Source organism: Mastacembelus armatus, chromosome 15 (genome assembly GCF_900324485.2).
Source record: "Mastacembelus armatus chromosome 15, fMasArm1.2, whole genome shotgun sequence".
Taxonomy (NCBI): domain Eukaryota; kingdom Metazoa; phylum Chordata; class Actinopteri; order Synbranchiformes; family Mastacembelidae; genus Mastacembelus; species Mastacembelus armatus.
In genome coordinates, this window is record NC_046647.1 from 9,173,816 (window position 1) to 9,201,008 (window position 27,193).

The following is a 27,193-nucleotide window of genomic DNA, read 5'->3' on the forward strand; positions in this document are numbered from 1 at the left end:
GGGCTTAGTTAAACCAGACAAACAAGAGCAAAATTGTCTGAGGATCATGAAGAGCATGGGTATTTTTGTCTCCACAATTGACTAAATACAAGGGTAGTTTTCTACAATGTAATTAGCCATAAACACATTTGCACAAAGATGTTGCTGAAGTCTATGATGTCTCTCCAGCAGCAGCAGTTCCCACAACAGCTGCACTCTGATATTTTAGCTTCACAGACAGACTCTTCACTCGTTCTCCAGAACAAAAACAACTTTAATTCTCTTTTCATACAAAATATTTAATAAATATGACTTTCAAAAATATATTGCCAAATCAACACATAATTCTCAAAACAAAAGTCAAAAATAGGACAAAATGTTGCCATGATCTCAAAGGGTTAACAAATGAGATAAAACATATTTAAGAGCCGCATTTTTAAACAAATGTGCACAGAAACAAAGCAGACTTGCAGAGCAAGGCAGTTTATCAGATTCTACAGTGTTCCCATTGCCCCCGTATTGTTCAAGTACTCAGCACTAGCTTATGATATTACGCTGACTAAGCAGGTGGGAATTCTGCCGTGTTGTATTGATACTACTTGCCATCTGCAATTTGGTGGATTTTAACAGCCTTTGAAAAAAATGTCAGTTTTTAAAAGGCTGTGACACAGGGTTCAAATGAAGCTGCTAAAGGATACTTGTTCCCTTAAGTATTTATCCATTAATGGCAAGCAATATGTCTGCCACCATGTCCACCCCTCTTGTCCTAACCTCACTTGCCTTCAATCAAGGTCCTGGCAACAAATAATGAAATGTCAAATGAAAGGGGGGGGAGCGAAAAAAAGAAAAAGAAAAGAAAAACAAAACAAAAAAAAAAAAAAAGTATATCTTTCAGGCCCAAAGTGCCCATCCTTTGTTTTCTTGCAATTTGGCTTTTATAGAAAGCGATGAAAAAAAAAAATTAAGTGAAAGAAATGGTAGGCTTCCACAGCTATCAAAACCTTCAAACTAGACAGAACATATAAATAAAAAGGAATGATATCTTAAGGCTCTTGATTATTAAGTTAATAAATCAAATATACACAATGATTAATAAAAATGTACATATCTACATGTTATAAATTGACACATAAATTCTTCATATTGGCAGCAACTGCTGACATTGAACCCTCCCTCCCCCTCGCCCTCCCAAAATTAAAAATAAATAATAAAGTTGATCTTTTTTCTCATTTGACAGTTGCTGAAGTCTAAAGCTGAAAAGGCACTTTCTCAAATGGAACGAGAAAGAATTCAAACACATACTAAAAATAATTAGCTCTAGTGTTGAACACGTCGGGTAGTTTTAGTCATTGTACAACTATTACAACAGGAGCCCCCTTCCATGTGTCCACTAAATGAATAAAAAATTAAAAAAAAAAAAAAGGGATGAAATGCATGAGAGGACACTTTTGAAAGAACAGTGAAATGTATACCAGTGCCTTGTGTTTCCAGCCAACCAAAGCAACTGTCACTGCCAGTGTAAGCCAGCATGTCAAAACTTAAATTAACACGGGGAATATCGGAAAATACTGTGGGGTCGCGACTGACATGAGCGTTTGCTAACTACACATGCCGGAGCTCCCCCGTTTCACCCACCACCGGGGTGTGAAGGCATAAGGCTCGGTTGCACAGCAACACAGCTGTCTGCTATACAATGTAGTCCATTCTGTTTATGCTGTTTGCTGTCTCCAAGTCTCTGTTGTCCTGTTTATTAGTCCAATTAGGATGTTTGGATGTGGAGTTGGGATTAGAGATGGGAGTCTTCTCATCCCTTTCCACCAGTGTGTATGCTGGCTGTTTGGCAAAGCGGCCCTTCTGCAAGTGCCTCTCCTTGTCGTCCTCATCCCCCTCGGGATGATTTGTCCTTATTTTGGCAATGAGGGAGTTCTTGTTTTCATAGTCTTTAATAGCCACTGTGAGACCCACATGCTTTTCTATAGGGTTCTTGATCTGGTTAAGCTGCTCCCGTACATTGTTGGTTGTGTTGTCCTCAGAGCCGGTGGCCGATGCCCCGTTGTGGTTGCTCTGTTTCCGCCGGCGGCGCATGCACCACAGCAAAATTGAAACCAGCATGAGGACCCAGATGACAATGAAGATGGAGCTAAGAAGGGGCACAAGGTAGTCTGATGGAAGAAAGAAGACAATCCTAGGTCAAAGACACGCCACAAGTGTAGAAGAATGGTCGAAGTGAAACAACACACAATAGGTTTTATTATTCTGTCATGCTTGCTAAACCATTAGCATGCTTTTACCAGTGCAACCTGACCTCTACGCCCTGAACAGGGGAGGAGGCTGCTTCTATTTGGCCATGGCGGCAGTCTGCTGTCATACTGTTGATGAATGGTGGACACATGCGGGAGTCTTATGCTGAGTCCAGCCAGTCTCACAGTATGAGCCAATCTGAGGCCACATAGCCAAGCAGCTCTGCTCTTTCCATTGAAAGCCTGACTAGATTCTTCTTAACTTTCATTACAGCAGCCATGAGATGGCAGACCTGGGTGGCCCAAGCTGTGAGGGAGACTTAGGAACCATTTGTCATACATGCACGTTTGTCTTTGGTGCTCTGCGTTGCTGTCATGTTCAGGGCTGGGCTCTATCTCATCCGATCTTTTTTAAAAAACTCCCACCTATTTCTACACATGCAAGTGTGTACAAGTCTGGAAAAGTTCATAGGAAACAAGCAGTGTTTGAAGATGGTTCATACCAGTTTTGTTGGGACTTGGCACACGCACTTCTGCAATTGCGGAGATGATGGTGTTGTTCCAATTGCGTTTGCTAACCAGGTCAATTATCTTGTCTGTAATCTCTTTGATGGGGCTCTGGTCCAAGCGATGGTCCTCAGTAGACTAGAAGAACCAAGAAGAAGGTGAGGTTTGAAATCTAATGGTCTATGTTTAAGCTCCATGTTGTCTGCCACTGATCCTGTTTACTGACTGTCAATGATGACACAAAACAACCAAGCCTAAATCCTCCGGCATGTCTTACTGCTACAGGATATAAATCATTTAGGATTTTTTTTTTGAGTAGGCATTAAGAAACATGTGGCAGGCTGGGAGTGGGAGGAGGTACTTACAATGCAGACATGGATCTCGTTGCTGGCTGAGAATGAGGGGTCACAGGTTATGGATACAGAATGCTCCAAGGAGAAATTCTTCACTACATTCAAGTGTCTCAGCTGCTTACACACTTCCTCCACAGTCAAGCCCTGGACAGGAAGAAGAAATGAAACAAGTGTTAATGCACATGGAAAAACAGGGCAATCACAAATTAAAAAAAGGAGGAGGTAAGCTTGGGTTTTGGCAGAAAGTTCAACAGGCCATCTAGTTAGATTGAAGACAACAGGCTCATATGCTTGTCACTATCTGCAGTCATGCTTGTTAGACAACTGGCGAGTGATGATCCTGTGTGGTGACTGTGTCGCCAATGATCCTGTTTAGTTCAAATCCATACGATCCTAAAATTAATCTTGCACTGGGATTGGGTTTAGGGGTGATTGGCATGGGCTGCATGGTCATGAATGCCTTACTCTCAGAAACACAGAGAAGGGTGAACTCGTTGTGCATCACTTTTCTTCTTGGAGCATACTTAAATACATAATTACATTTTTAGTAGCATTGGACTAGAAACCTCCTACCCAGGACTGATGGTCGAGCACTTCTGAGAACTCGATCTTTTACAGTTTGTTTTAAGGAGTGGTGGTGGAGAAATGTCAAAAAAAAATAAAAAAAGACCCAGAAACTCTTTAATTCAATCTCTCTGTCCCTGGTGCTTTAGGTAACTCACTCGAGGCATGATCTCCTTGTTGAAGGTGAAGGTGATGTTGGCACAGCTGTTGTCCTGGTAACTGGAGCTGGGGTGGCATTTGGTGGGAGCCGGGGGAGGATTGGAGCGCCAGCACTCTCCTAAATCAGGGCAGGGCTTCACAAAGCAGTGGCCCTCCCTGATGGGGATGCAGATCTGATTTGAAGGGCACCCACCTCGACCTTTGGCACCCACTTTGCATGATGCAGGGCCACACCACATCTGGAAATGGTAAAAAGTAGTGAGACAGTGTCAGACCTTTCTTTAAATGACTGGACTAAAGCATTTTTGTATGCCACACTAGCCCAAATTAATTTTCCCAGAGGATGAATCACAACATAAGTGTTTGATGAATGAAATCTAGTGGGCACACACACACACACACACACAAACAAACTTATGTCTCATCTGGACAAATTATAACACCTGACCCCCAAAATGAAGCTTTTCATTTTGCAGATCAACGTTTTGCTTTGTCAAAATTTCACTTTATTACCAAACATCCCACAAAACCCAGGGCATTCCCAGCAGCCTCGGCTGTACTTTGCGTTGAGTGTTAATTAGCAAATGATACCATGCCTACATAAGCATCGACGATCTGCTAAACCTCAGCACGTTTGCAATATCAATACTGGCCTCTACAGCTGTAACCATGGCTGTTTAAAAATCTATGCACCAAGCCAACTTCAAAATCTAAAATGGAGTTTAAAGATTGAGGTCAATGACACCAGTTTATTCCTCATCAACACATATGCTTCTGAAATCCACATACAATACACAGGCTACTGTGGAATTCAAATAACTGTTCTGTGTCAGACTGTTTAGACATGGTAGTTTAGGCTTCACAACCCTAGATCATTTTCTCACGATGATGCATTTTCTTCCTGAGGGCAGCTGTATAAGTGGGGCACCATTGTTTATCCAGGGGTTAGATGAATATGATATTGAGAGCACTACTTCAGGCTTTTACTGCATATCACCCGATCTTCAAACACTGTGACATGGAAGATTTTGAACTGGCATCTGACACCCTGGCCTAACAGTGCCATTGTGTTTTTGTTTTGTTTTTTTTCCAAAACAAACTGCATCATGTCTGCACAGAATTTGACACTCCCGAGCCACCTCCACCCTGTGACACAGTGTTGTTGTGTTGCCTGGCATGGCCCTACCTGAGATCTCTAAAGATTCAACTACCTATGTAGCCTTTCAGTCTGTCCTCTGCACCCCTTCTCATTGGGAAACAATGATTTCCATTACTTATTTTTATTACAAATTAGTTTGTTTAGACATACCTTTGTGCACACAACCTTCCCATTGGAACAGTGACAAGTGTTGCAATCCTCTTCCCATTTGGTTCCATCAGCCATGACGTGTCCGTTAACAGAGCAAGACTTTCTTGTCACTGCATTAAATACAGCCACCATGTTAGAAATGTTAAGTTTGTTATGTGCATTTATCTTTTATCGTCTCATCAAGACTTTTACCTTCTTGACAGTGGGGTCCAGCCCTGTCTGGTGGACACAAGCAGCGATATCCGTTGATCTCGTCCACACACGTGGAGCCAAAGGCACATGGAGAGGACTGGCACTCATTAATATCTGCCAGGGGAAGAGCGAGAGCTAAGAAATTACTTCTTTATTGCACAAAGAGCACAGTGAGATAGCACACAAATGTTAAACAGTCGGCACTCACATCTACTTCCTAGGCCAAATTCACTAAGGTCTGGTGTTATTTGAACCGGACATACACATACACACTGGTTAATAAAGAACAAGCCTACATGCTTTAAATCAGCGCTGGACATTTTTGCCCCATGCAGCTTCATTAAAAGCAGCATCGTTAGCAGGTATGCAGGAGCTAGAGGCTGGACTTAGCAGAACAAAGGGTTTCCAATGGGAAAGAATGTGGCCATCTGAAAGCCTTTAAGAGGGAAAACAATCTGTGTAATCAGTGTCAGAGAGCATGGCTGATTGGCTATGGGCCTGCTAAGCTGGTTTCCCCTGGGGACAGCAGTACAGCCTAAAGGAGTGACACCAAAATGGCTCAGCCTGGCCTACAACCCAATGCATAGATAATTGGCCAGCTAGACCTTCCCTTTGTAGCGACTGAGACTGCTCTGCAGCCCTTGTCCTGGCCCTATTGACAGCTCAAACAGGGATCACAAGGGAGGAGAAGAGACGGGGTTAATACTCACTGATCCGACAGTCTGGACCTGCGAAGCCTGGGGCGCACTCACAGCGGTACCAGTTATCCCCATCTACACAGGTTCCGCTATTGTAGCTGCAGGAGGGAAAAAAATGAAGAAGTCAGAGTGTGTCTCCAGATACCCCCAGGGGTTTTCTACAGACTGGCGTCTATCCACAATTCTTTGATATCAGTCCATTTCAGGATGGAATTTTCTCAGCATTAAACCTACAATAACAATTTGTCAAAGGCAACTAAGGCAATCAGACTGGTTTTTTTTCATTGTACAAGTGCGCATGGCTGTGGGAGTGCACTCCAGTGGTGAATGGTTAAACAAGAGGGTTGCACCTCAGGGATGACGGGGAAGGGTGTATGCCAGGTTCTCAGCAGAGAGACAGTGAGAGAGAAAGCCTGCAGGTGAGAAACTACAGCACAGGAGGAGCAGCCTGTTTACATGTTTCAATCTTCAGGAAATGTTTGGCTTCCACTTACCATGGGTGGGGACTGCAATCGTTGGTATCTGAAAGAGAAAAACAAAGGGAGGGAGAGAGAGAGGCAGAAAGTAGTGAGCATATTGTTTTTTTTCCCCCCCTCTCCCTTTCATGTGTGAGCGTTTAGTGCATGGAAAAGAGCACGTCTGAGCTTGTGTGAGCAGAGGTGTGTTGGGACACCTTATTAACAACACAGCAAACAACCAAGTCGACTGTCACTCTAAAAAAAAATGAGTTCCAATATCCCCCCACCACCACCACCATCTCCACACCCAGATTCCCTTCCCAACTGTGTCTCCCTCCTTTACACGCGTCAGTGAATCTATGTTTGCTAGAAAAAAAAAAAAAAAAAAAAAGCCAACATGGCACTGTAACGATGAGATGGGAGAAAGTGCTGTATGTAGTGCGCCGGGTGTGGGGACATCTGTCTCCACTGAACCCCTTTCTCCCCTCTCATGAGAAAGGAAGGAGACAGAAAAAAAAAGGTAGAGCTCAAGAGAGGAAGAGAGTCAGATTTAAATCAGACACAGAACTTTGCACTGGACAGCAGGATGATTGTTGTCATTAAACAGCAACAACTCTCCACCTCTCCCCCTTGACGATCACTTACTCTGGGTGCATGTGGGACCCTCCCAGCCTTCCTTGCAGACACATTTGAACGACTCCCCAGTCACCACACAGGTACCTCCGTTCTCACAAGGGTTTGGAAGACAGCTGGAATTTTTGGCTAAAAGACAGAACATTAAAAGTTTAGTTTTGCCAGTGAGTTTTACCCGACATTACAGAGGATTATCAGTGCACTCATCAAACTTAAACAGTCACAGGAGACCGCTGCTGGTTTGGCTTTTTTTGGTCGGGTTTCCGTTTTCTGTGAGGGAATCTGCATTCCACTTTGAAGTGTATTGTCAGTGCAATCAGGATTTTAAGCGGATATCTGTCAGCACTCACATGAATAGAAGAAATGGGCCGGGGGGAGATGGGAAGAGAGGGAGCGCTGACAGAGTGAAGGGATGAAAACTGTTTGTGGACCTTGCAGATCTGACAGATCTGATTAATCTCAAAGACAAGACGCAGATCTCCCACAAAGCAATCATCTACTGTGTGTGTAAATATGAAACATTAAACCAAACAGGGTGCCTCACCTATGTTGCATGTCGTACCCTCCCACCCTGGGGAACACTTGCACTGGAATGTATCGCCCTCGTCATGGCAGGTGCCTCCATTGTTGCATGTGGCTTCATCGCACTGACTTTCGCCTGGAGGGACCATTCCAAATTTTTTAGTTGCTTAAGCTGAGCGTTCAGGTGATTATGAACAAACACATACAGCAGAAGATTGGGCAATTATATACATCTATAAGCACATACTTTGAGTCTGCACAAACTAACTGCATGGGTGTGATAGGGTTTAAAATAAATAAATAAATAAATAAAGGGCCCTTACGGGAGTGGCATGTCTTTCCTTTCCAGCCATTCTTGCACTCGCAGAAGAAATCAGTCACCAGATCCCGACATGTCCCTCCATTATGACAGGGGTTGGTGCTGCAGTCATCGATATCTGGAGAAACCATTGGACAGAGACGGGTTTATGTGTGACGTATCAAACACAAAACTTAGCACGTTGAGACATGCATTGGTTGCATGCATGTTTTTGAAACAAACGATGCTACTCACTGATCTCACAGTGGTCACCCTCCCAGCCATCACCGCAGATGCACTGGTACACGCTGACTTTGTCAATGCAGGTGCCTCCATTGCGGCATGGGTTACTCTCACAGTCGTTGATGTCTGAAATTTAAACAGAAAAAAGATTGTTTTTTTTATTCTGCTGGGGCCAGACAGAAATATTTTGATCTGTACCCTGAATTCTGTATAATGGAGCTGGATTCTGGGCTTACTTTCATGGCAGTAGGTGCCTCTGAAGCCCTCTTGGCACTCGCAACTGAACTGGCCTCCGGCCTGGCTCCTGCAGCGCCCGTGAGGTCCACACACATTTGACGAAATGTAGCGCTCCCCTCCTGGCGTGCTGTTGGATGCCACGGCAACTGTGCAGCTGTCAATCACTGCAGAGAGGAGAGAGACGGTGAAACAACAGATGAAGGTAAAAGACATGCACCAAATCATAAAATGCCGTTTGTATCTTCCAAATGATGAGGAGCAACATAACTGGCAAATGACACAGGGAAAAAGAGTTAATAATACAGAGGAAGAGATAAAGGAAGAGATCTACAAGATAACAGGCCTTTACAGATAATGCCAACAAGTTAAAATCCCCTGAGAAAAACTGTATCAGTGTAAGAATGTGGAAAAAAGGAGAACCAGCAGTAAGCTGTTGTGCTTTTATAAGCAATTCTGAGAGAGCATTTTCATTCTGCACTAAAATCCCTATCCTTTCCCCCTGTCTGATCAGGTTAGCAGCACAGCGTGAATTTGCTTCTCTGTAATCACTTAGCTTTTGCCAAGAGCAGAGAGAATCTCACCATCTAGTATCTCGCTCCGCGGTTGGTCCACTCACTCACTCACAATTACACACACACACACACACACACACACACACACACACACACACACACACACACACACACACACACACACACACACACACACACACACACACACACACACACACACACAGAAAAATGTGCATGTTCACCAAGGGGGAAAAAAGAAGAGGTAGCCCACCTAGTCATTAGTAAGAACACACACAGTGCTATCAGCATTCTGCCAGATTTTCAGGGAGCTCAGAGGAGGGAGAGTCATTGGAAAAGCTTTGCTGAGGAGATGAGATGGGGGGGGGGCATTTATCAAAGGAGCTACACTTAAGAAAAACTGCTCCATTCAGCCCAACACTAAAATACAGCGCACATACAGCGCACAACACTAAAATACAGGTATTACCCTAATGGGGAAAATGTGGGCAAATTACTCAGGCAAATGGCGAAGACCTGGCCTTGATCAGCATTTTACTATGGCAAGCTACACAGATTACCTTTCAGAAACACTGGGAAAAAGATAAAGAATAAAAAGCTTGTGCTTTTTGCAGGCAGGAGACGTACCTTTACATGTAGTGGTGCGACAGTGGTCTTTGAGGTGAGAGCAGTTTTTGCCCTCGTAGTCTTCTGGGCAAGCGCAGTAGTAGTCAGTGGCCAGGTTGAAGCAGGGTGCTCCGTTGTGACATGGGTTGGGCGAACAGTAATCAATATCCAGCTAGAGCAGAAAGGTATTGAATAGAGAGCGGTGAAACTGATAGCCAACATAGTTTCTGTTACACTAAACAGAGCAAAACCCACAGCATCCTCCCTACAGGCTGTGCCAGGAAACAACACACGCACAGCACTTGGAAAGAGAGAGGAAAAAAAAAAAAAAAAAGGGCAGAGACATAAGAGCCGTCCTCTGATTCTGGGCTTCAGCACTGAGGAATGCATCCAGCTGTAGCCAGGAGCAGCTTCAACAAAGCACTCCCTTTTTAAAAGGCGGACTGTGGAACAACAGCCATTTAAGAGGGTGGGGCAGAAAAACTTTCCAATGATGCTGGCAGAAAGGGAACTAGAGGGGGGCCGAGGCCTTAAGATGATAAATAATAGCAGGGGAGATGCATTCATGGTTAGAGGAGGTTCTCACCTGGCAGAGGTTTCCTGAGAAGCCAGCCAGACACAGGCAGCGGAAGCCGTTGACCTCGTCCAGACAGCGTCCGCCATTCATACATGGCGAGCTCGCACACTCGTCAATATCTCTCTCGCAGTGCTCTCCGGTGAAGCCAGGGGGGCACATGCAACGATAGCCGTTCACCAAATCCTGAGAAGGAGAGGAACCTGGGTTAACCTCCCGCAGCCACAAATTTGATTAACTGCTTTGACAGGGTGGGGCCCAAACAATAACTGTCAAACCCGGGAACAGAATGAAGAGTGAGGCATAGAGAGGGGGAAGGGCCGAGACAAGTTTGGAGAAACATTATCACAGCTCCGCAATTATTTCAACACATTTTCCTGGCATGGGCTCAACTTAATAATGTTTATGGTAATTCAATCTAGTGTGGTCAAGCAACTTTTGTGTCCCTCCCTTAGAAACCCCTCTGAACCCACTCCCCTCAGATTCAATTTCAGAAAGGAATTCTACCATTCCTCTCTCGGTTTGGAGAGAACAGTTTACTAAAGTTATTTATATAACCAGTGTACATCAACAAAAAACATAGAACATGCACACACACAAAAAAAACAAACAAAAAAAAAAAAAGTGGGCAAACAAAGCAGTGATACCACAAAACTAAATGGCTTCTGAGCCAACATGTACCTTGCAAGTTCCCCCATTCTGGCACTGGTCCTTGCAGTCGTTTATATCTGCACAGAAAAACAAATCTGAGGATTAATTCTGAACAGCTTGACTAAACAGTCTGTCTTTGAAAACAAGTGCAGGCTTTATGTTTCCCATGGTAAGGGTATTTAAAAACTCTGTCGGAGCTAGACAGGCCTCTTCAAGAGTTGGATAATGTGGCTGCAGAATCGGTGCAACAGAGAGTATTGAGCAATTCTGTCTGCTGCCAAGTGAAACTGGTCCTGGGTTTGTTTTGAGCCACCTCTAATCGCTATAGCCTTGGCCACACACAGGGCTAATAATGATACAGCAGATTCATCAGATTCATTTACAATGCAGGAAAAGGCTGCACTTGTCCAGCTGTTTGCTCTGTGCCTTCACGTTACAGCGTCAATTCTGCCTGTACTGAATGAAGAGAAAGGAAAACCTAAAGGAGGCAGGAGGTGGATAGGTGTCCTGTTACACAGCTGCAGCTGACAGCCTTCAACTCACTGATGTCACAGTTCTGTCCAGCCCAGCCAGGGACGCACTCGCAGAAGTATCCACCAATGAGGTTGCGGCATGAATTGGCATTGACACAAGGCTTGCTCTCACATTCGTTGGCATCTAAGTAAGGAAGAGAAGGGGTTAGTGATATTTGCATGTGCAGTTGACAGTGAAGTGGTGGAAAAAGGGAAAGAGCTCAAGTGCCGCACCTATCAAACATGTCTTCCCTGTCCACTGTGAAGGACAGTGACACTTGTAACCATTGACCAGATCCTGGCAGGTCCCTCCATGGTTACAGGGGTTTGGAGAGCAGTCGTCAATATCTGTGCAAGAGTCAGTCAGTCAGTTCTGGTTATCGAGCATGATGTTTTCTGCGAGGGTGCAGAGTGAGTGCAAACTTACTAATAGTGCAGGAGGGGCCGCTCCAGCCCAGTGCACACTGACATTCGTAGCCTTGACTGGTTTCTGAGCAGCTCCCTCCATTAGAGCACGGATTTGACAGACAGGCATGTTCCGCTAGAAAGAGAGAACGACAGTTTTGTAAAGGGGTCACATGCACACTCTTGTAAATAATTCAAAATGCATCCTTGGGTATTCCATCTTTTATTTAATGACAGTTTGTGATTAAACCATAATCACTGCCTTGTTATGGACGATCATCTTTTTGGCTGATTTCTCTGCCTGGGACCACTGTCAGCAGAACACATCAAGTCAACTCCTTTTTCACCAATTACCCCGTATCCTCCTCCCCCTCAAAATCCCGCCCGGCAGACCACACCACCAGGAAATCATCTTTCATGCTAAGTTGACCTGACCAATGCACCATGACTTCCCTCTGACTCCCCGCCATTCTTCTTCTGAGACGCGGCACAAGATGAGAGAGTGGCGGGAGAGAGCACAGGAGAGGGGGAGTCTCAGCCCTGGACTTTCTCCTCTAAGGATGAGTTAAGGTTGAGTGGGTTCCAAATGAATCAAAAATGAAGATTCACACAGCGAATATCTGGGTGGTTGGAACTGATCACAGCCCTTAGTATGCTGAGGGGAGAAGGGAGGGAAGAGGATGCAGCTCTGTACCCTGAGGCCTCTGCGTTCCAATACTCCCGTGTATCCCCTGATCTGCAGCCCTCCTGTTACGAAGGGCACAGTTTCCTGACATCTCTGCAGTTAAGCTGTCAGCACCCTGAGAGGCTCAGATTTAATGAGGAGAAACCATCATCTCCACGGTAAGTGTTCACAGCAGCTGAACCTTAGCACCACACCCATCTGTCTCAAGTGCCCGAGGAGCGAAGGGATGACCGGCCCCTGGAGATCAACTCGGTGGATTACCTGACTTGGAGGCCACTCACACTGGAGTGGAACCAGCTTATTGCTGAGTTCCCACCAACTCTGATTATAAACTGAAGGCACCTTTGACCTGACCTTTTATCTGCAAGCTCTGCGAGCCCAGAACAACTCCACTTTTTAACTGCAAGCATGAGTTTGTAAGCCTCATCTTTTTTATTTTATTTTATTTTTTTCAAATGAAGATTGTCTTACTGGAGCTACTTCATTTTATTTATTTATGATCTGGATGAAATTAAGATTTAACCAGTGCAACCTAAATTTCTTCAGTCACTGACCTAAAAGTTAAGCAGTCAGGTGATTTAGTACTGAATGTCACAGAGTAGGGGCACTTGTGAGGAACAGATAAAGAACGGTCGACATCAAAGCAACACAGACTGAGATATCCTGACTTTTCTCCACTGCTGCCAAGTGCTTGCTCATAGGAGATTTGCTGGGTTTCTGTATAGTGCCATGAGATGATTGTATTGTGATTTGGTGCTATACAAATAAATTGAATTGAACTGAATGAACATTTAGTGCCTTTCAAGAATCAAACTCATTGGATACAATGTTTCCCATAATACAACTTGATGGTATCTTTTTCTAGGCGCTCTGAACACAAAGGTCTTTCAAACCCAAATCCATAATAGAGAGAGTGAAGGATTTAAAGTTGATAACTTTGATGACATTGGACTTAAGAAAATTTCCCCACAGCTCCACACAAAACATTTAACATAAGTCATGAGAGTTTTTACACAGCTGGTTACTGTGTAAAAACCCTCATGACAGGTGAACTGTGCTTCATCTCTAAAATTTTCTGACCTTTGAAACTTCCTAACAATCACTGAGCAAGGAGAAAGATAGATAAAAGCTGTGTTACTGAGCATCACTGATACTCACCTCTCTCACAGTTGGCACCAGAGTAGCCCTCTGCACAAGTACACTGATACTTGTCAGGTCCCGTGTTGATACATGTCCCTCCATTCAGGCATGGCTGGTGAGTGCCACAGTAGTTCAGATCTGGGAAAGCAGTTCACACAGCTTTAGTTTTTGTTTTGGCACTACGTGGGCCACTCCCACCGTGACTGCAACTGAATAAGAGAAAAGAATTAACCTTTATCGCAGAGGTGTCCGCCCCAGTTGGTGTCACACAGGCACTGCCAGGGCTCCACACAGGTGCCATGTACACAGCCAGGGTGGGGGATGCACTTGTCACAATACTGGCCCTGCCAGCCATACAGACACCTGCAAACAGACATGACAGAGTTGTGCTTCCTCAGAAGTGGGACATAAATTAAAAAGACAGAAATCAACCCAGACACACACAACACATGCAAATCAAACAGGCAGATTCACAACAACAGCAGTGAGGTTGGGTAATCCCAGCGTTTTCTGAAAATGCTAATATCTTAATCTCTTTTTTTTATTCCAAATTCCTTCACAGGCTATACAGAGATAATCTGAACTTAATGAACTTCACATCAGTGCATACAGCGTGGAGCAGCACAAATGAAACAAAGAGGCAGTATTCCCGCTCTCACAACTGGCCTCCATCTAAAGACCACAAATGAATCTTAAGTAGCAGGGTGTTTATGCAACAGCTCTTAAACAATACTTGGGGACAGGGAAACAGGAGTATTTAACATTTAACCAAACAGAAAAAAAAAAAAAAAAAAAAAAAAAAAACAACAAAGCACTAAATTACAGTTCCAATGGGAGCTTTATCATGGCTAACATTAGCATGCGGCCAGACGCTCCCTTCAACAACACTGTGCCTGTGGCTTGGCAGTAGTGACGTTCTTGCATAGAGCAGGGCCTCTCAGCTGTTCTACTCCTCATCATGGTTCCCATGAGTCAGGGCCCAGGCTCGTGCCCCAAGGCCAAGGAGGGGAAGGCCGCCTGCTGACCACTGAAATGTCTAGGTCCACAATTGCACAGATAATATTGCTGTTTTTACCTTGGGCTCCAGAATTAAGACAGCAATCCAGCCTGACTGATAAGACTACTCTTTAAAGGTGGCAAAGTGGTGATATAGTTGCGGCTGTGGAGTCTAGCAACAGGAAGCCCCTCTGGTGTTTGGGGGGGGGGGGGATGGGGGGGGGGGGGGGGAGACGACTGATTAGCCCCAAAAAACGGATGGACTGTAAAAAAAAACACAGTAGTTAAGTAAACCTCAGCCTTTGATTAAAGAGGCTTTTCTTAAGTGTGCTATTCCTTTCCATGATTCCCCAACAGGATCTCAAGTCATTTGCAGTTGTTGCACAGCCAAATTACTGTGGAATCTGACATTACATTGTTCAGAAGTGCTGAAGCACACAGACACACAGACGTAAGAATCTGTATGATGTGGCTGTGCACTTTATGCTTCTGAAACCAATTTTCTAATGGTCTTCAGGTGCACTGTTATTTAGAAACTCCAGGCTAAAAGAAAATCCCACAGAGATTCATTAGCTGACATAAAGTTAGTGACAAAGAGGCTGCCCTAGCCTGCAGCCAATGTTGCTATGTACTGCTGTTGTTGAACACACTGCAGCAGCTCAATGATGGGAAACTACTCACTCAATACAACAGTAGTAGAGCTTGCTTGTAGAGTTTGTTGGCAGAGTGCATATAAACCCAGAGCTTTAAATATAGCCACACCTGTGCAGAGACTAAAGCAGTTCAACCTCTTGTTCTGCCAGTGGCCACACAAGCACTTACAAGAAACCTGATGATGCCAAACACTTGGGGAAAAACAACAAACCTGCTGCAGAAAATGAAAAAACCTGACTTTTCCTGTGCTTGATTTACAGCCAAATCAGACAACTAAGAAAGCAACCAATGCCTGAGCTGTGGGAAGAGTTGGGCAGTGTGTGCCCTTCTCCAGGATGAGGGTGAGATACAACTGTTATTGCACACAATGCCCCGGCTCTGATATCCATCTGTGTCGGGCTTTTCCCCTGGCTATGTGCATAAACAGCACTAGGAAACCATTAGCTATACAAACAGTACACTTTAAGGCTCATCCGAACGTTACATGTGATTTGAGTGATAACACTCGCCTCATTAGAGGCAAACACATAGACTACGTTTCCAACATGGAAACGGCAGTTGAGCTTTCTCCTTTCCCCAGATTGGCAGCTTCAGTCCAAAGCACCACGAGAGATTTACAGCCAGCTCAGTCTGCTTCTCTGCTAAAGCCTGAGTATGGATACCGAGTACTGGCCAGAAAACCCTGCACATACAGGGAGAGACCCGTGCCATGACAGAACTAGTGCTTGGATCCAACATGTCTGAATAATCCACACGACAGGCTTCTGGCACCAGTTTCCACACTATGTAACAACACTTCAACAAACTATGTTTGACATCTCAACGTAATAAAAATGCAGTAAAATCATCGATAGCAGACTAATAAATCATACAGAGCAGCCTCAGTCACTTACTTGCATCCACCTGGCTCCTTACATGATCCATGTTCAGTGCTGCAGCCTTGTCGACATATAGCTAGAAGAGGAAAAGGAAAATCCTATTACTGCCTGGAAACTCAATTTAAACTTGGATCCATTATTGAGCATATTTGGTTTATTCAAATAAATGATATAATTACTACTCTTAATATTTCAGCCTGTGAGAAACAACAGGTGTCAACAAACAAGTTTACCAATAAACACAATAAAATTCTGAATAAAAAATTGCCTAGGCTGATTTCCTGGGGATAAAAGCTTATTCCTTGACAATGGAAGGTCTTTCTTTAGGTAGAAAGATGAAAAAACATCCAGACAGTGTATCAGCATGAATCACAGATTACAGTCATCCTGCTACTTACATACTTATTACACTGTCTCAAGCTGCTGCCTCTGAACTGTATTTCCATTAAAGTGACATCAGGCAGTGATCTTAGCAGCTTACCTGTGTTGCAGTCAGGTCCTGACCAGCCTTCCAGACAGGTTTTGTTTCCATTGTAGTCGCATGTATAATGCCCGAAGAACTCATCCCTGGGCCGACAAAACTTGTTGCAGCCAAAGCCATAGTAGTGCTCATCACAGCTGACCCGGATCTGGTACTCAAACTGGGCCACAGGGCCATTGTGAGTCAGCTTCTGCCAGTGCAGACTGGGGTTGATCATGCCAGAGTGAAAGGCCTTCTCTATCAATTTCCCATCCGCACCTAAAACAGCAATTTTGACATGATGAACAAAACTGATCTTGTTTTCTCAGCCAAGTTAGTATTCAGAGGTTTGAACCAGGGAGAGAAAAGCAGGAAGCAGCATCCTGACATTACGCACTTCGGAGTTGCAATGCTCTCCATGATCATATAGTGGGAGCCCAGAAATGCCCCAAAAATTATGACACAAATTGCACAAGATCTCTTAGATAGCAGATTATATGTAATTAAAGCAGCTATGTGCGCTAAAGAGCAAGAAAAGTACAAGGTGGAAATGCAGAAAGGAAAAAAGGCTGTCTGTAATAAGCACTCCTAACTGCTTTATTTCTCACGCTCCCTCTGCAGCTCTCCCTGGTTGGTTTTCTCAGGTTTACAGCTTGAGGATATTACTGGTCTCAGATGCTACCCTTTGCATCTGCTCAGGCGAGGACAGAACCGCAGCCACCATAAATTACAGTGTGAGGACACCAATGCCACAGTCACTGCTGGGAAGGCTGCCAATGTGCCATCAGCACTTTTTTCCAGGCCGCTTTTCTCATATACATTCTTGTGCTAAAAGCAGTCAAAAAGTCTCGAGTCAACTCTTTTTCACACACAAGAATGTATCCACACTTTAAATGGGGAGCAAGAGGCCCGGCCAATGTCGTGTTTGAGCAATACTTAACGAGACCTACAAAAAACACAGACCGAGGAACTGATTTATTTTCATGTCAAACGTGAAGAGGTCATGGGTCTGTCAAACAGGCAAGGACTGACCTGAGAGCCAAGGGCCGTAATGAGCTCCACACACACAGCAAACACCCTCAAACTGTGCAAACATGCTCAGCCCAATCTTCAGACACAACACTAGCACTGTGCGTTAGCACCACTCATTCACTCGCACATGTACCACTCGCTACTTAATATCCAAATCTTCCACCTTGGAGAGAATGAAAAATGTGTCAGAGCTGTTATTTACTGCGCTCACACAAGCGGAGGTGGCTGACCGCTGGGTGAATCGCTCCTCTGTGTAGTATGATGCAATGCAGTGGGGGATGGCCTGCTGTCATTTATTTACTGCGTGGTGGTGCGTATGGGGTGGTGTGTCCTGAAATCACAGTGCCCAACAACATTTCACAGTGGTTTGGGATCCAGAGCTCAGCTGTGTGGCATTTCTCTACCAACTGCTGGCCTTCAGTGTCAGGAGTAGCACATCCTTTCTACCTGCAGCCTGGCTCAGAGCTAAACATAAATCAGATCAGCTTCGTAAAGCTTCCAAAGGTGACGCTGAAGCACCAAATACATTCTGTGAAGACAAAATCAAAACTTTTAAACTATGAAAAGGGACAACTTTTCTCAAACACTGGACATGGACCAACTGAACAAGTGATCTGGAGAAGAAATTAAAATAAAATAATAATAATAATAGTGCTTGCAAATTCTTAGTGGAGCTCAGAGGAGCCTAACCAGCATTGAGTGTGTACATTCAGGAGGCTTTTCACACCAATGCCCTAATAGCTCTCTGGGGAGCGGCAAATACAGCAGAAAAGACTGAAATCATGTTGACCTCCAACAGACCTGCATAAACAATCATGGGATAACCCATGATTGCCATGCTGTCGCCAATCTGGCTGCCAACCAGCAGGAACCTCAGCATACTTTACAGCACAAACTAAACCTGGCTACCAGAATTTAGATTCAGCACGTTACCACCGTGTCCTTCCCACCATCATGGAGAGAAAAGCCACAGTCTCCCAGCAGTACCTCGGAGGCTGTGGTCCTCACCCTACCTGTGCCAGAGGTCATTTTACCTATGGGACAGCATAGTTCAGAGGCCTCGGCCCCCTGCATTGTCAGTACAGGCGGATCATGGCGCCGGACTGGATGAACTCTGTGTTTCATGCCTCAGTGACAGTGAGACAGTGTGACCCCCCCTCCCAATCCTGACTGGCAGCACCTGTCAGTCATCGGCCAAATAAAAACATTTTTGTAAGGGGGGCCCTCTCTGCACGTTGTTCCTACTCTACCTCGCTGTACTTGCCCCCACCCACACATCCTGTGCTTCCTTGTCCTGCGCTCCCACCTCACAGGCACCTGTCATCACATTTTACACACACACACACACACACACACACACACACACACACACACACACACACACACACACACACACACACACAGAGGACCATGTGGGGAGAGGTCTGAGGGCGGTGTTCAGGAAGAATGAATTTCCTTTTCTGACCTTCAACACGACGCCACGACTCCTCCCAGATGTCCCTGGGGGGAGGAGGGACTAGGAAGAGAAGAGAAAGACAAGATGGAGATGAACAAATACTCACCGCTGGTTTCATTGTTGAAGTCCAAGGCTTCCACTATCAAAGTGTAGGACCTCTGAGGAAGACAGAGACAGGGGGCGTTAGCCAAGAGCTGGATCACTGACGAGCACTGTATCATAAACATTACTATTCAGTGATAAGGTGATAGATGTTGTACAAAGAACCACAAAACACTTGACAACCTCTTGTTTGTTGGTAACCATTCAACTAACTTGCAGGCACAGGTTTTCTTCCTTAAATATAACATAAATCAAATCATTTTATAACCTCATCAACGGTCAACTTTGAACTTAAATAAGCAAAGGGATGAAAAAAAAAAAAAAATACACAAGTCGCTGACTGTTCACTTTGAGGATAAGCCTGCAGTGGGGGAGAGGTATCTGCATCTCAAAAATTAGGAAGACTGACATAGCGACCTGGTCTAGTTGGACACCCCAGCAGGCCAAATAATGCCGGACTGCAAAAGACAGACCAGCAGTGACTAGAATAACTCCCAAAAAAAAAATACAGCACACAGAAAAGGATATTTCACCCTGCAATGCCAAAAATATGTCTTGCTCTCAGCCAGGGTAACCTTGTACTCTTTAGAAACAGTTTTTCCCCCCAAATACAGTTTTTCCACATGTTTATAAAATGTGGCAAGAGAAGTGAGTGGATGATTTCCAATGCTCTGAGAAAGCACACAGTCAGTTTTGTTTAGCGATGTATATGGGATTTTCAATTTCATACTAATTTATGAACCTCTAACAAAACGCTATGAATGCTGTGAACAATCCAGGCTGAAGTGCTTCAACACGATGCAACATCAAGACAGGCAGAAACTCTCCGAGGGAAAAGAAGAAGTGTATGTGATGGCTGGCGAGGGCGAGAAGACAGGAAAAAAAAAAAAATGCAAGGGGCAGAGAGAAAGACTGAATGAGTGCTACACTCTGGAGAGCCTGTCTTGATTTCAGCACTCCTGAAAACGCTTTGTCTGATTCAGGGCCGGTAGCGCTCACACCGATATCAGCTTACACATTCGCACTGCCCTGTGCCACAGTCATGAGAGAACAAACAATGTGCCTACGAGCGCACATGACAGAGTCAGAGAGGACGTATGCGACTGTGAGAAAGCGTAATCTGCCTACAGTTCTCAAGCGCCCAATAGAAACACATCCTTCTAGTCTCCACACACACACAAACACACAGATGCCCCATGCAGCACTGCTCAGAGGCGTTTCAGACATTCTGCATTGCCACTTTGGCCCTCATCTCCACGATGACTTCATGGTAAACAAACCTGCTCAAAGGAAAACCCCTGTTCACTTCCCACAGAAAGAAAGAAAGGGTATGACTCATGCCCAGAGCTTTCTTTTTTCTTTTTTTTTTTTTTTTCTTCTTCTTCAAGGCTTTACCTTATTTTGTCAGCCATTCAACTTTCCATCTTTCTGGTAGACATTTGTCTGACCGTATGCCAGCATTTCACTGCAATCAGGCCAGCTATTATTTGAAATGCAGTGCTCATCCCTAAACACAGGCTTTACAGTACTTACTGACTCACAGCTGGCTGCAATCGCATCATACAGAACATGGGCGAGTGAGTCAGTGGTAATGTGATAGCTAATCATCCAGTAGTACTGCCCAACCTACAGCGTGTTATATTAACACACGGGTCCCCTGGCTCCTCATGGATCATCTTATTGCTTTGATGTCACTTTCCCATTAAGGGAGTCATTTTACAGGTCTATACAACAGTACATGAATGAATCAGTACAACAGCTTTTACTGCATGTCCCCAGTATTTTCGAGACATTAATGCCTGGAGAACGTTTATTTAAACAAATCCCACGTGTGACACAGCAAAAGACAAATGGTGAGCTCATCCTTAAAAACAGGAAGGACAATACAATATTGTTAAAGTTTGAACTTTAAAAGGCCACACATGAACTGAGTAAGTTATCCGCCTCTTGAAACTTTAAAATGAGTCACCTTTACGTCATTAAATTGACGTGGTTGATACAAGATGCCGCATGTAGGGGAAAGAATAAATGAAAATTTACCTTGTATCAGAATTTGCATACTACTACAGTTAATTCACCCTGTAGTGAACTCTCAAACTATTTGAACAACACATTATCAGTTAAGAGGCGGCGACGTTTAGAGCACTGATGGATCCCTGCCAAGTGAAAATATCAACAAGCCTGGGTCACCTGCTACACACAAAACTTGTCGGTACTAATGGCGTGGGAAAAAAAAATCATTAAATATTAAATCACTTCGTGGTGGACTGTTGTCAGGAGGAACAAAGTTTAATGTGTTATTGGCTTATTCCTTTAAATGCAAATCCTCTAAGAACATGACTACACACCCATATCTTGCATGATTTGGACTTGCCTCAACATGGAAATTATTGCAGCACCATGCTGATCATCACCACTGACTGATCTTGTATGTGTCACACATTAACACAACTAAGGTCCCACCAACAAAACCTAATTTAAACTGTGTAAACCTTGATAACAGTGTTGACTAGTCAATCACTGTCTGGAAGTTCTGGCACGCTCACACCGTCGCCATATGCCTAACTTCGCAACAACTGCACTGTCATAGTGGCTTGATTTAACAAGTAGCCTCAGCATTATTAGGCTCTTTAGTCCAGACCAAACTGCTTCCAGAAAGTGAGATACTGCCTAGCTCCTCATTCGCTAACACTCCATAACTCTTTGGCAGTTATCAGCTTGGAACCGCCTGCCAGGTTCACTTTTCCCAGGCTCCCAGCTGACTCACAACTTCTCTTTGAACTATAGAACACGAACACACACACACACACACACACATGAACACACACACACACACACGTCCAAGTACAATAAGTGTGGCTATATGTCTTCTTATCTTTCCTGGCCAAGCAGATATCGTCCAACAGACAAGTAACATTAGTGATAAAGATCATTCCCGTTCGAAGCCCACTGACCTGCCAAAGAACACTACTGATTCCTTGCAGTAGGGGAATTTTCCCAATACACACACACAGGTCACTCATCTTACCCTTGACTGAAAACAGAGCCATCTAATGTATCATTACAAGGAAATTTAACAAAATAAAAAGAGAGCTATGTCTCGCAGAATAACAGAGGTCTAAATAAAGGCAAGGCACAGCACACTAGGCTGGTCTAGGCCTCGTCTCAGCACAGATGAAATGTAAACAGTTCGATCTATGGGATGTTGACCTTCTGTATCAGTTTTCCTGAGTCAATCACTTCAACAGTATCAAACTGAGATCTACCCAATGATTAGGACTGCAAATTAACACACCCTGTTTGCCATAAAACACAAGCTCAGTCTTGGAAAGACTGGCCTTCAAAGCCTGACTGCACTGATGGACTGGGAAGAAGGAAGGAATGCATTATTTACTAAGAGACTTTCATCATAACAAGAGTTAGAGAAAGACTGTGTATAATTAACAAATCATTTAATATACTAAATAAAAGGTACGTCAGCCTGGGATACAACAGAACCTCACCCCAACCAAAGAAACTCACCTTCTGCCAACTAAAACAAAAGACAACGAACAGATTTTGGATCTCTCACAAGGCAAACAAGATCAAAACATGAACCCAGGACCAGGAACAAAAGTCTTATCAAGCATTTAACTAAACAAGCAGCCAGTCATCTGTGTTATGCATGGGTCACCAGGCATTAAAAATCAGGGCACAGGTGATCCTAATTAAATGTATGCCTGAAACAACTGTGATAAGCAGCAAAACACCAGAAGCCATTTATGTAACATCAGACTGCCACACACAGCAACACATAAAAAAAACAGTGTTAAAAGAGAAAATAGGGTGAAGTTAAAAAAGATGGGATGAAGAGGAAAAAAGAAAGAACTTTTTCACCCTTTCACTTGAGTAATTTGCCACATCAGAGCAAACCAAATAAAACAAACATGTCATTATACCCACAGCTGCCAGCAGTGCTTAGCCTCAAGGCTGAGATGGCCATTGTTCTACGTCTCACTTGATTTCAGTTCTCAGGGTGCTCTGACTTGTCAGCTAATCAATCATGGGGATGCCAACACGTCACAGGTCAGAGAAGAGAAGCGAGGATTGTGTTATGTGAAAGACTGAGGAAAATGATCCTATAAAATATAGGTGTAATTAAGTCAAATATGAGGATAATTAAGATGTCAGCTCGACTAAGGCTTTCAGATGAAAGCGAAGGAGTTGCTCAAGAAGAAGGTAGTTGGCAGGTGAGCAGGTAATATTCATAAAAGCTGAACAGAACCTCTAAAGGACTGATCCAGTCCACTTAAAAAAACCTCATCTCTGTCCTTGTACAGAGGAGTAACATCAGTAAATATGCTGAGGTGGCCACAAAGGAGGCAAGGTCACAGTTAGCCTGAGAGCCAGCTTCATCACTGCTGAGTCTACTACAACTGCTTCCTGTTGCTTGCCCTGCACTGGTTTTGCAGCTGCACTGCCTCTATTATGCTCTGTAATCCTCAGTGAGGGCACACTATTGTCCCTGCTTGACACAGTGCGAGGGCCCTCACTTCTCTGTGGATTAAAAGCATGAGGCGGACCCCGGTTGAATCGATATGTCGCTCTAAAACACTGATGTCCAGCCGATGGCATCCAGCTGGACGCCTGGCTCTTGCCCTGCCCGATCCAAGCACATGTGTGGTGCCTCATTAAGTGCAGCAGTTACTGTGGGTGGCGAGGCTAAAGCGATGAAATACCTGGGGTCCAACCGAGCGTGACTTAAACAAAGCCCTCGGTCTGGACAAGAGGCCAAATTCATGCAGCTCACAAGAGAGGATGAAGGGGGTAGGTGGGGGCTTCATGAACTCGGAGTACCCAACAACCCAGTTGCACCACACTGCCATCTGTCCACAACAGCCAATCAACTGATGAGAAGGACAAAGAGTGATATCGTACCTAACCTGACGATTGTTCATGTGCATTCAAGTAAAGGACGAGAGAATCTAACAAGTTGGTCTGCTCCAACCTCCTCTTTCCTACAGCATACTTGGATTTAGAAAAAAAACAAAACTTGATCTTAGCTGATTCACTAACTGCACAGAAGTTAAGCAGAAACATCATAAAACAGATTTTTTTTTTCTACATCACTTTTGGGTGAGTTCTTGTATTTCCATGCAGCTGCTGAGAAGTATACATATTATCAGTATGTGAGACATGTGCAAAGCCATCAGAGCCCTCAAAACTTGAAATGGCACCAATTCTCATTTCAATGTCAACAACTGCTGTTATCAAGTAGGAATAATTTCCCACCAGTAAGATGAAACTAATCTGCCTCATTCGTTCATGCCAACTTAATGTTTCCACAGTGTGAACATAAACAGAAACCATTGTCTTAAAAAAAAAAGTGTCAGGCTCCATTGTCCAAGTTGTGAACAAGTAAAAATAAAAAAAAATAAAAAAGACTATATCAAGTTTCAGGCTACCTGCTGAGAGCATTGTTTCACCAGTTTTCAGATCCCAGGTTAAACATGAGTTTAATCTGCTCTGTCCCACAGGTGACAGACATAATAAAAACTTTGATATAAAAGGAAAATACAAACATTCCTCCATTATTCTGGTTGTTTGAAGCATCATTGTGCTCAAAGCTTAAAATTACAACAAGAACCTCCATTGAGATTGAGGTAAAAATAGCCTTGATGTAACTGGACACACACATACCAGCCGACTGTGCCTTTCACCCATCAGGCACAGTGGAGGAGTTTTCAGGCCAAGCTGTGGGGCCAGTTAGTCTGTGCAGAGTCCTGCTTTTTTTTTTTTTTTTTCTCACTACATCGAAATGTGCTCCAGCATGGCAAATCATATCTCTCACGGAGCTACAACACTCCCACAGGCCTGTCAGGCCCATTTATTTACTCTGAAGAAGAGCTGACACTTGAGGAAACCAGAAAGTGGGTTTTCACTCTGGACTTCACTGAACTGTGCAACATGAGCAGCCGCCAGGGAGGAGAAGAAATCATTGAGATTGCAGCTCACCCAACTTTTTATCTCAGTTTTTTTTTTTATTTGTTGAACCATGCCAAACCTGGGAAATGCTTTCTAGGGCGATTTCAAAAATGCATTGTAAAAAGTAGTGACCAATAGGAGGCTTGGACTTTTTAAAGTAGAATAAACCAAATATGGATCACTTTCTTAAATTCATATTGACAGGAGCACTGGGGTTGAAATTAATTGTTGGTCATCACACTTTTCCATTTCCCACTGCATGTCTGTGCCATCAGTGCAGTTTCTGAACACACATTTATGATGATCTAAAAAGCAGAAGTAGTTTTAACAATAATGCTGTTTTGACAGAACACAGGGAAGGTCTGATGGAAAATAAACTACACCTGGTTAATTGGCTCAGATAATGGAGGGGGGGGGGTCTTCAAAAGGATAATTCAGAGCGCCAACTACCAAAACTACCAACTCAAACTCTGTTTGTTGTGATTTCTATAGGGGCGACAATGACTGACAGTAATTGCAGAGAGCTGCCCTGCAAACACACACTTTCTCTCTTTGTCTGGTGTGGAGAGGCGCGTCAGGAAGCACAGACCGTTTCTTCAACTCACCGGCCAGGCAAAGCTGAAGGGCAAAACTATCCTGGATTTGTCATTCCTCACAGAGCTCTTGAAAGAAAAGGTATTCCCTCCCAGGACAGGCGTAGATCCCATTCCGAAGCTGCAGGGCCCTGCAGCAGAAACTCTCGACTGGTATTCCTTCAGGCAAACTTTAAAAAACGTATCACACTCGTCCCGTGAGCATTTTCTATCCGGCGCGCTCCGTGCGTCGTCGCAGCACACGCCGCTCAGCAGCTCTCCGTTCACATTGTGCATCGATAAGATTTGTAACTCGAATTGTCCAGACCCCTCTGACACCTGTTGAAGACACACACACAGTGAGTGCAATGCAAAACTTTGACCTCATTTATGAAAAAACCAGCTTGTATCGTTAAAACTACACGGGCCGTGTCGTCGTTTGTCAGCGCACGTCATGTGCACCGTGGACACAGGTCCGCACGAGCCGTGGTCGCCGTTAGCAAGACCACGCACACGCAACTAGACACGCGTGCGACGAAAGGACACCCGAACCGAGTGACCCTTCCCGCTGCTTTCCCTCCAGTCGTGCACGTACCTTGGCTAGGAAGCAGAGTAAAAGGGCAGCAAGGACCGAGCCCCGTCTCAAAATCATGCCTCCGGACTGCTGTTACCACTCGTTTGTACTAGTCGTCTGGCCGACACACGGCACCGAGCTGTCCTCTGCTCTAAACATGCACGAGTGGGGAACGAGACTTGGATCAGCGGAGCACAGGTTCCCGGTTCATAGAAGACCTCTCCCTAGTAAGTCCCTGAACTTCGCCGGAGCTCTGCCCTGCTTCGTTGTCCGACAGTTTCCACTTGTTGAAGAAAGTTTACACAGTAGCCATGCGGCAGCCGAGCCCACTGCTTGCTGACTGACTGACTGACCGACTGACTGACTGACTGCTGGTCCGATCCGGGGCTGGCTGCACAAGTTCAACAAGGAGGGAGTGTCTGCGGAGCCTCCATATTCATGAGCTGCTCACAGTGAGCCCGCCCCTGTCACCTTGTGACGATCATCACACACTGAAGGACTACTGACATCCCATTGAAGTAAAAGTACACACACCACAGTGCAGTAATACTCTGCCAAACATACTTGAAATAGGCTGCAAGAAGTAAAAGTACTCAATGGCACGTCTCGTTTTAATGTAATTTATATCGTTGGGTCACATTTATTGTGTTCATCAGTTTAATTTTGCAGCTGGTAAAGGTGGAGCTAATGTTTACTAAAACATAATTTGAAGTACTTTACATACTGCTGGTAGTTTGTGGATTATTTTACTATATTCTGTTTAATTCATCTGATTCCAGAAAGTACCTAAAGTTATAAAATCAATGAAGTAAAAGTACAATATTTTCCTCTGAAATGCAGTGAAGTCCAAGTATGAAGTAGCAGAAATTTAAGACAAGAAAAATAAAAATACTTCAAAACTGTACCTGAGTACTTGAGTAAATGTATTCAGTTACTTTCCACCACTGACACTCCGCTAAGGACTCTGACATGCTGCAAAAATAAAAGTCGAAATAAACTCTGACCTGCAG

At 44.3% G+C, this 27,193-nt stretch overlaps 1 protein-coding gene across 1 annotated transcript; it reads right to left on the minus strand.

Annotated features, from left to right (window-relative positions):
* Positions 1-235: 235 nt before the first annotated feature.
* jag1b (jagged canonical Notch ligand 1b) lies at positions 236-26,562 on the minus strand. The gene is made up of 26 exons (XM_026309304.1): positions 26,205-26,562; positions 25,643-25,948; positions 19,078-19,129; positions 16,505-16,762; positions 16,039-16,099; positions 13,728-13,858; positions 13,514-13,633; positions 11,693-11,806; positions 11,500-11,613; positions 11,297-11,410; positions 10,784-10,830; positions 10,115-10,288; positions 9,550-9,700; positions 8,392-8,556; positions 8,168-8,281; positions 7,938-8,051; positions 7,637-7,750; positions 7,105-7,221; positions 6,496-6,523; positions 6,014-6,099; positions 5,304-5,417; positions 5,112-5,221; positions 3,802-4,041; positions 3,092-3,223; positions 2,723-2,864; positions 236-2,141 (listed from the first exon to the last, which is right to left on the minus strand). Exons 1-26 carry the CDS (start codon positions 26,259-26,261, stop codon positions 1,666-1,668), a joined length of 3,651 nt encoding a protein of 1,216 aa, XP_026165089.1. The 5' UTR covers positions 26,262-26,562; the 3' UTR covers positions 236-1,665.
* Between the last annotated feature and the right edge of the window lie 631 nt (positions 26,563-27,193).

Bases quoted from the DNA above. Each gene is read 5' to 3' on its own strand.
- jag1b (XM_026309304.1), bottom strand. From the start codon at position 26,261: ATGATTTTGAGACGGGGCTCGGTCCTTGCTGCCCTTTTACTCTGCTTC. The intron at 5,418-6,013 runs GTGAGTATTAAC...TTCCCCTGGCAG, and splicing joins AGGTCCAGACTGTCGGATCA to ATATTAATGAGTGCCAGTCC. The intron at 2,142-2,722 runs GTATGAACCATC...TTCTTCCATCAG, and splicing joins GCCAAGTCCCAACAAAACTG to ACTACCTTGTGCCCCTTCTT.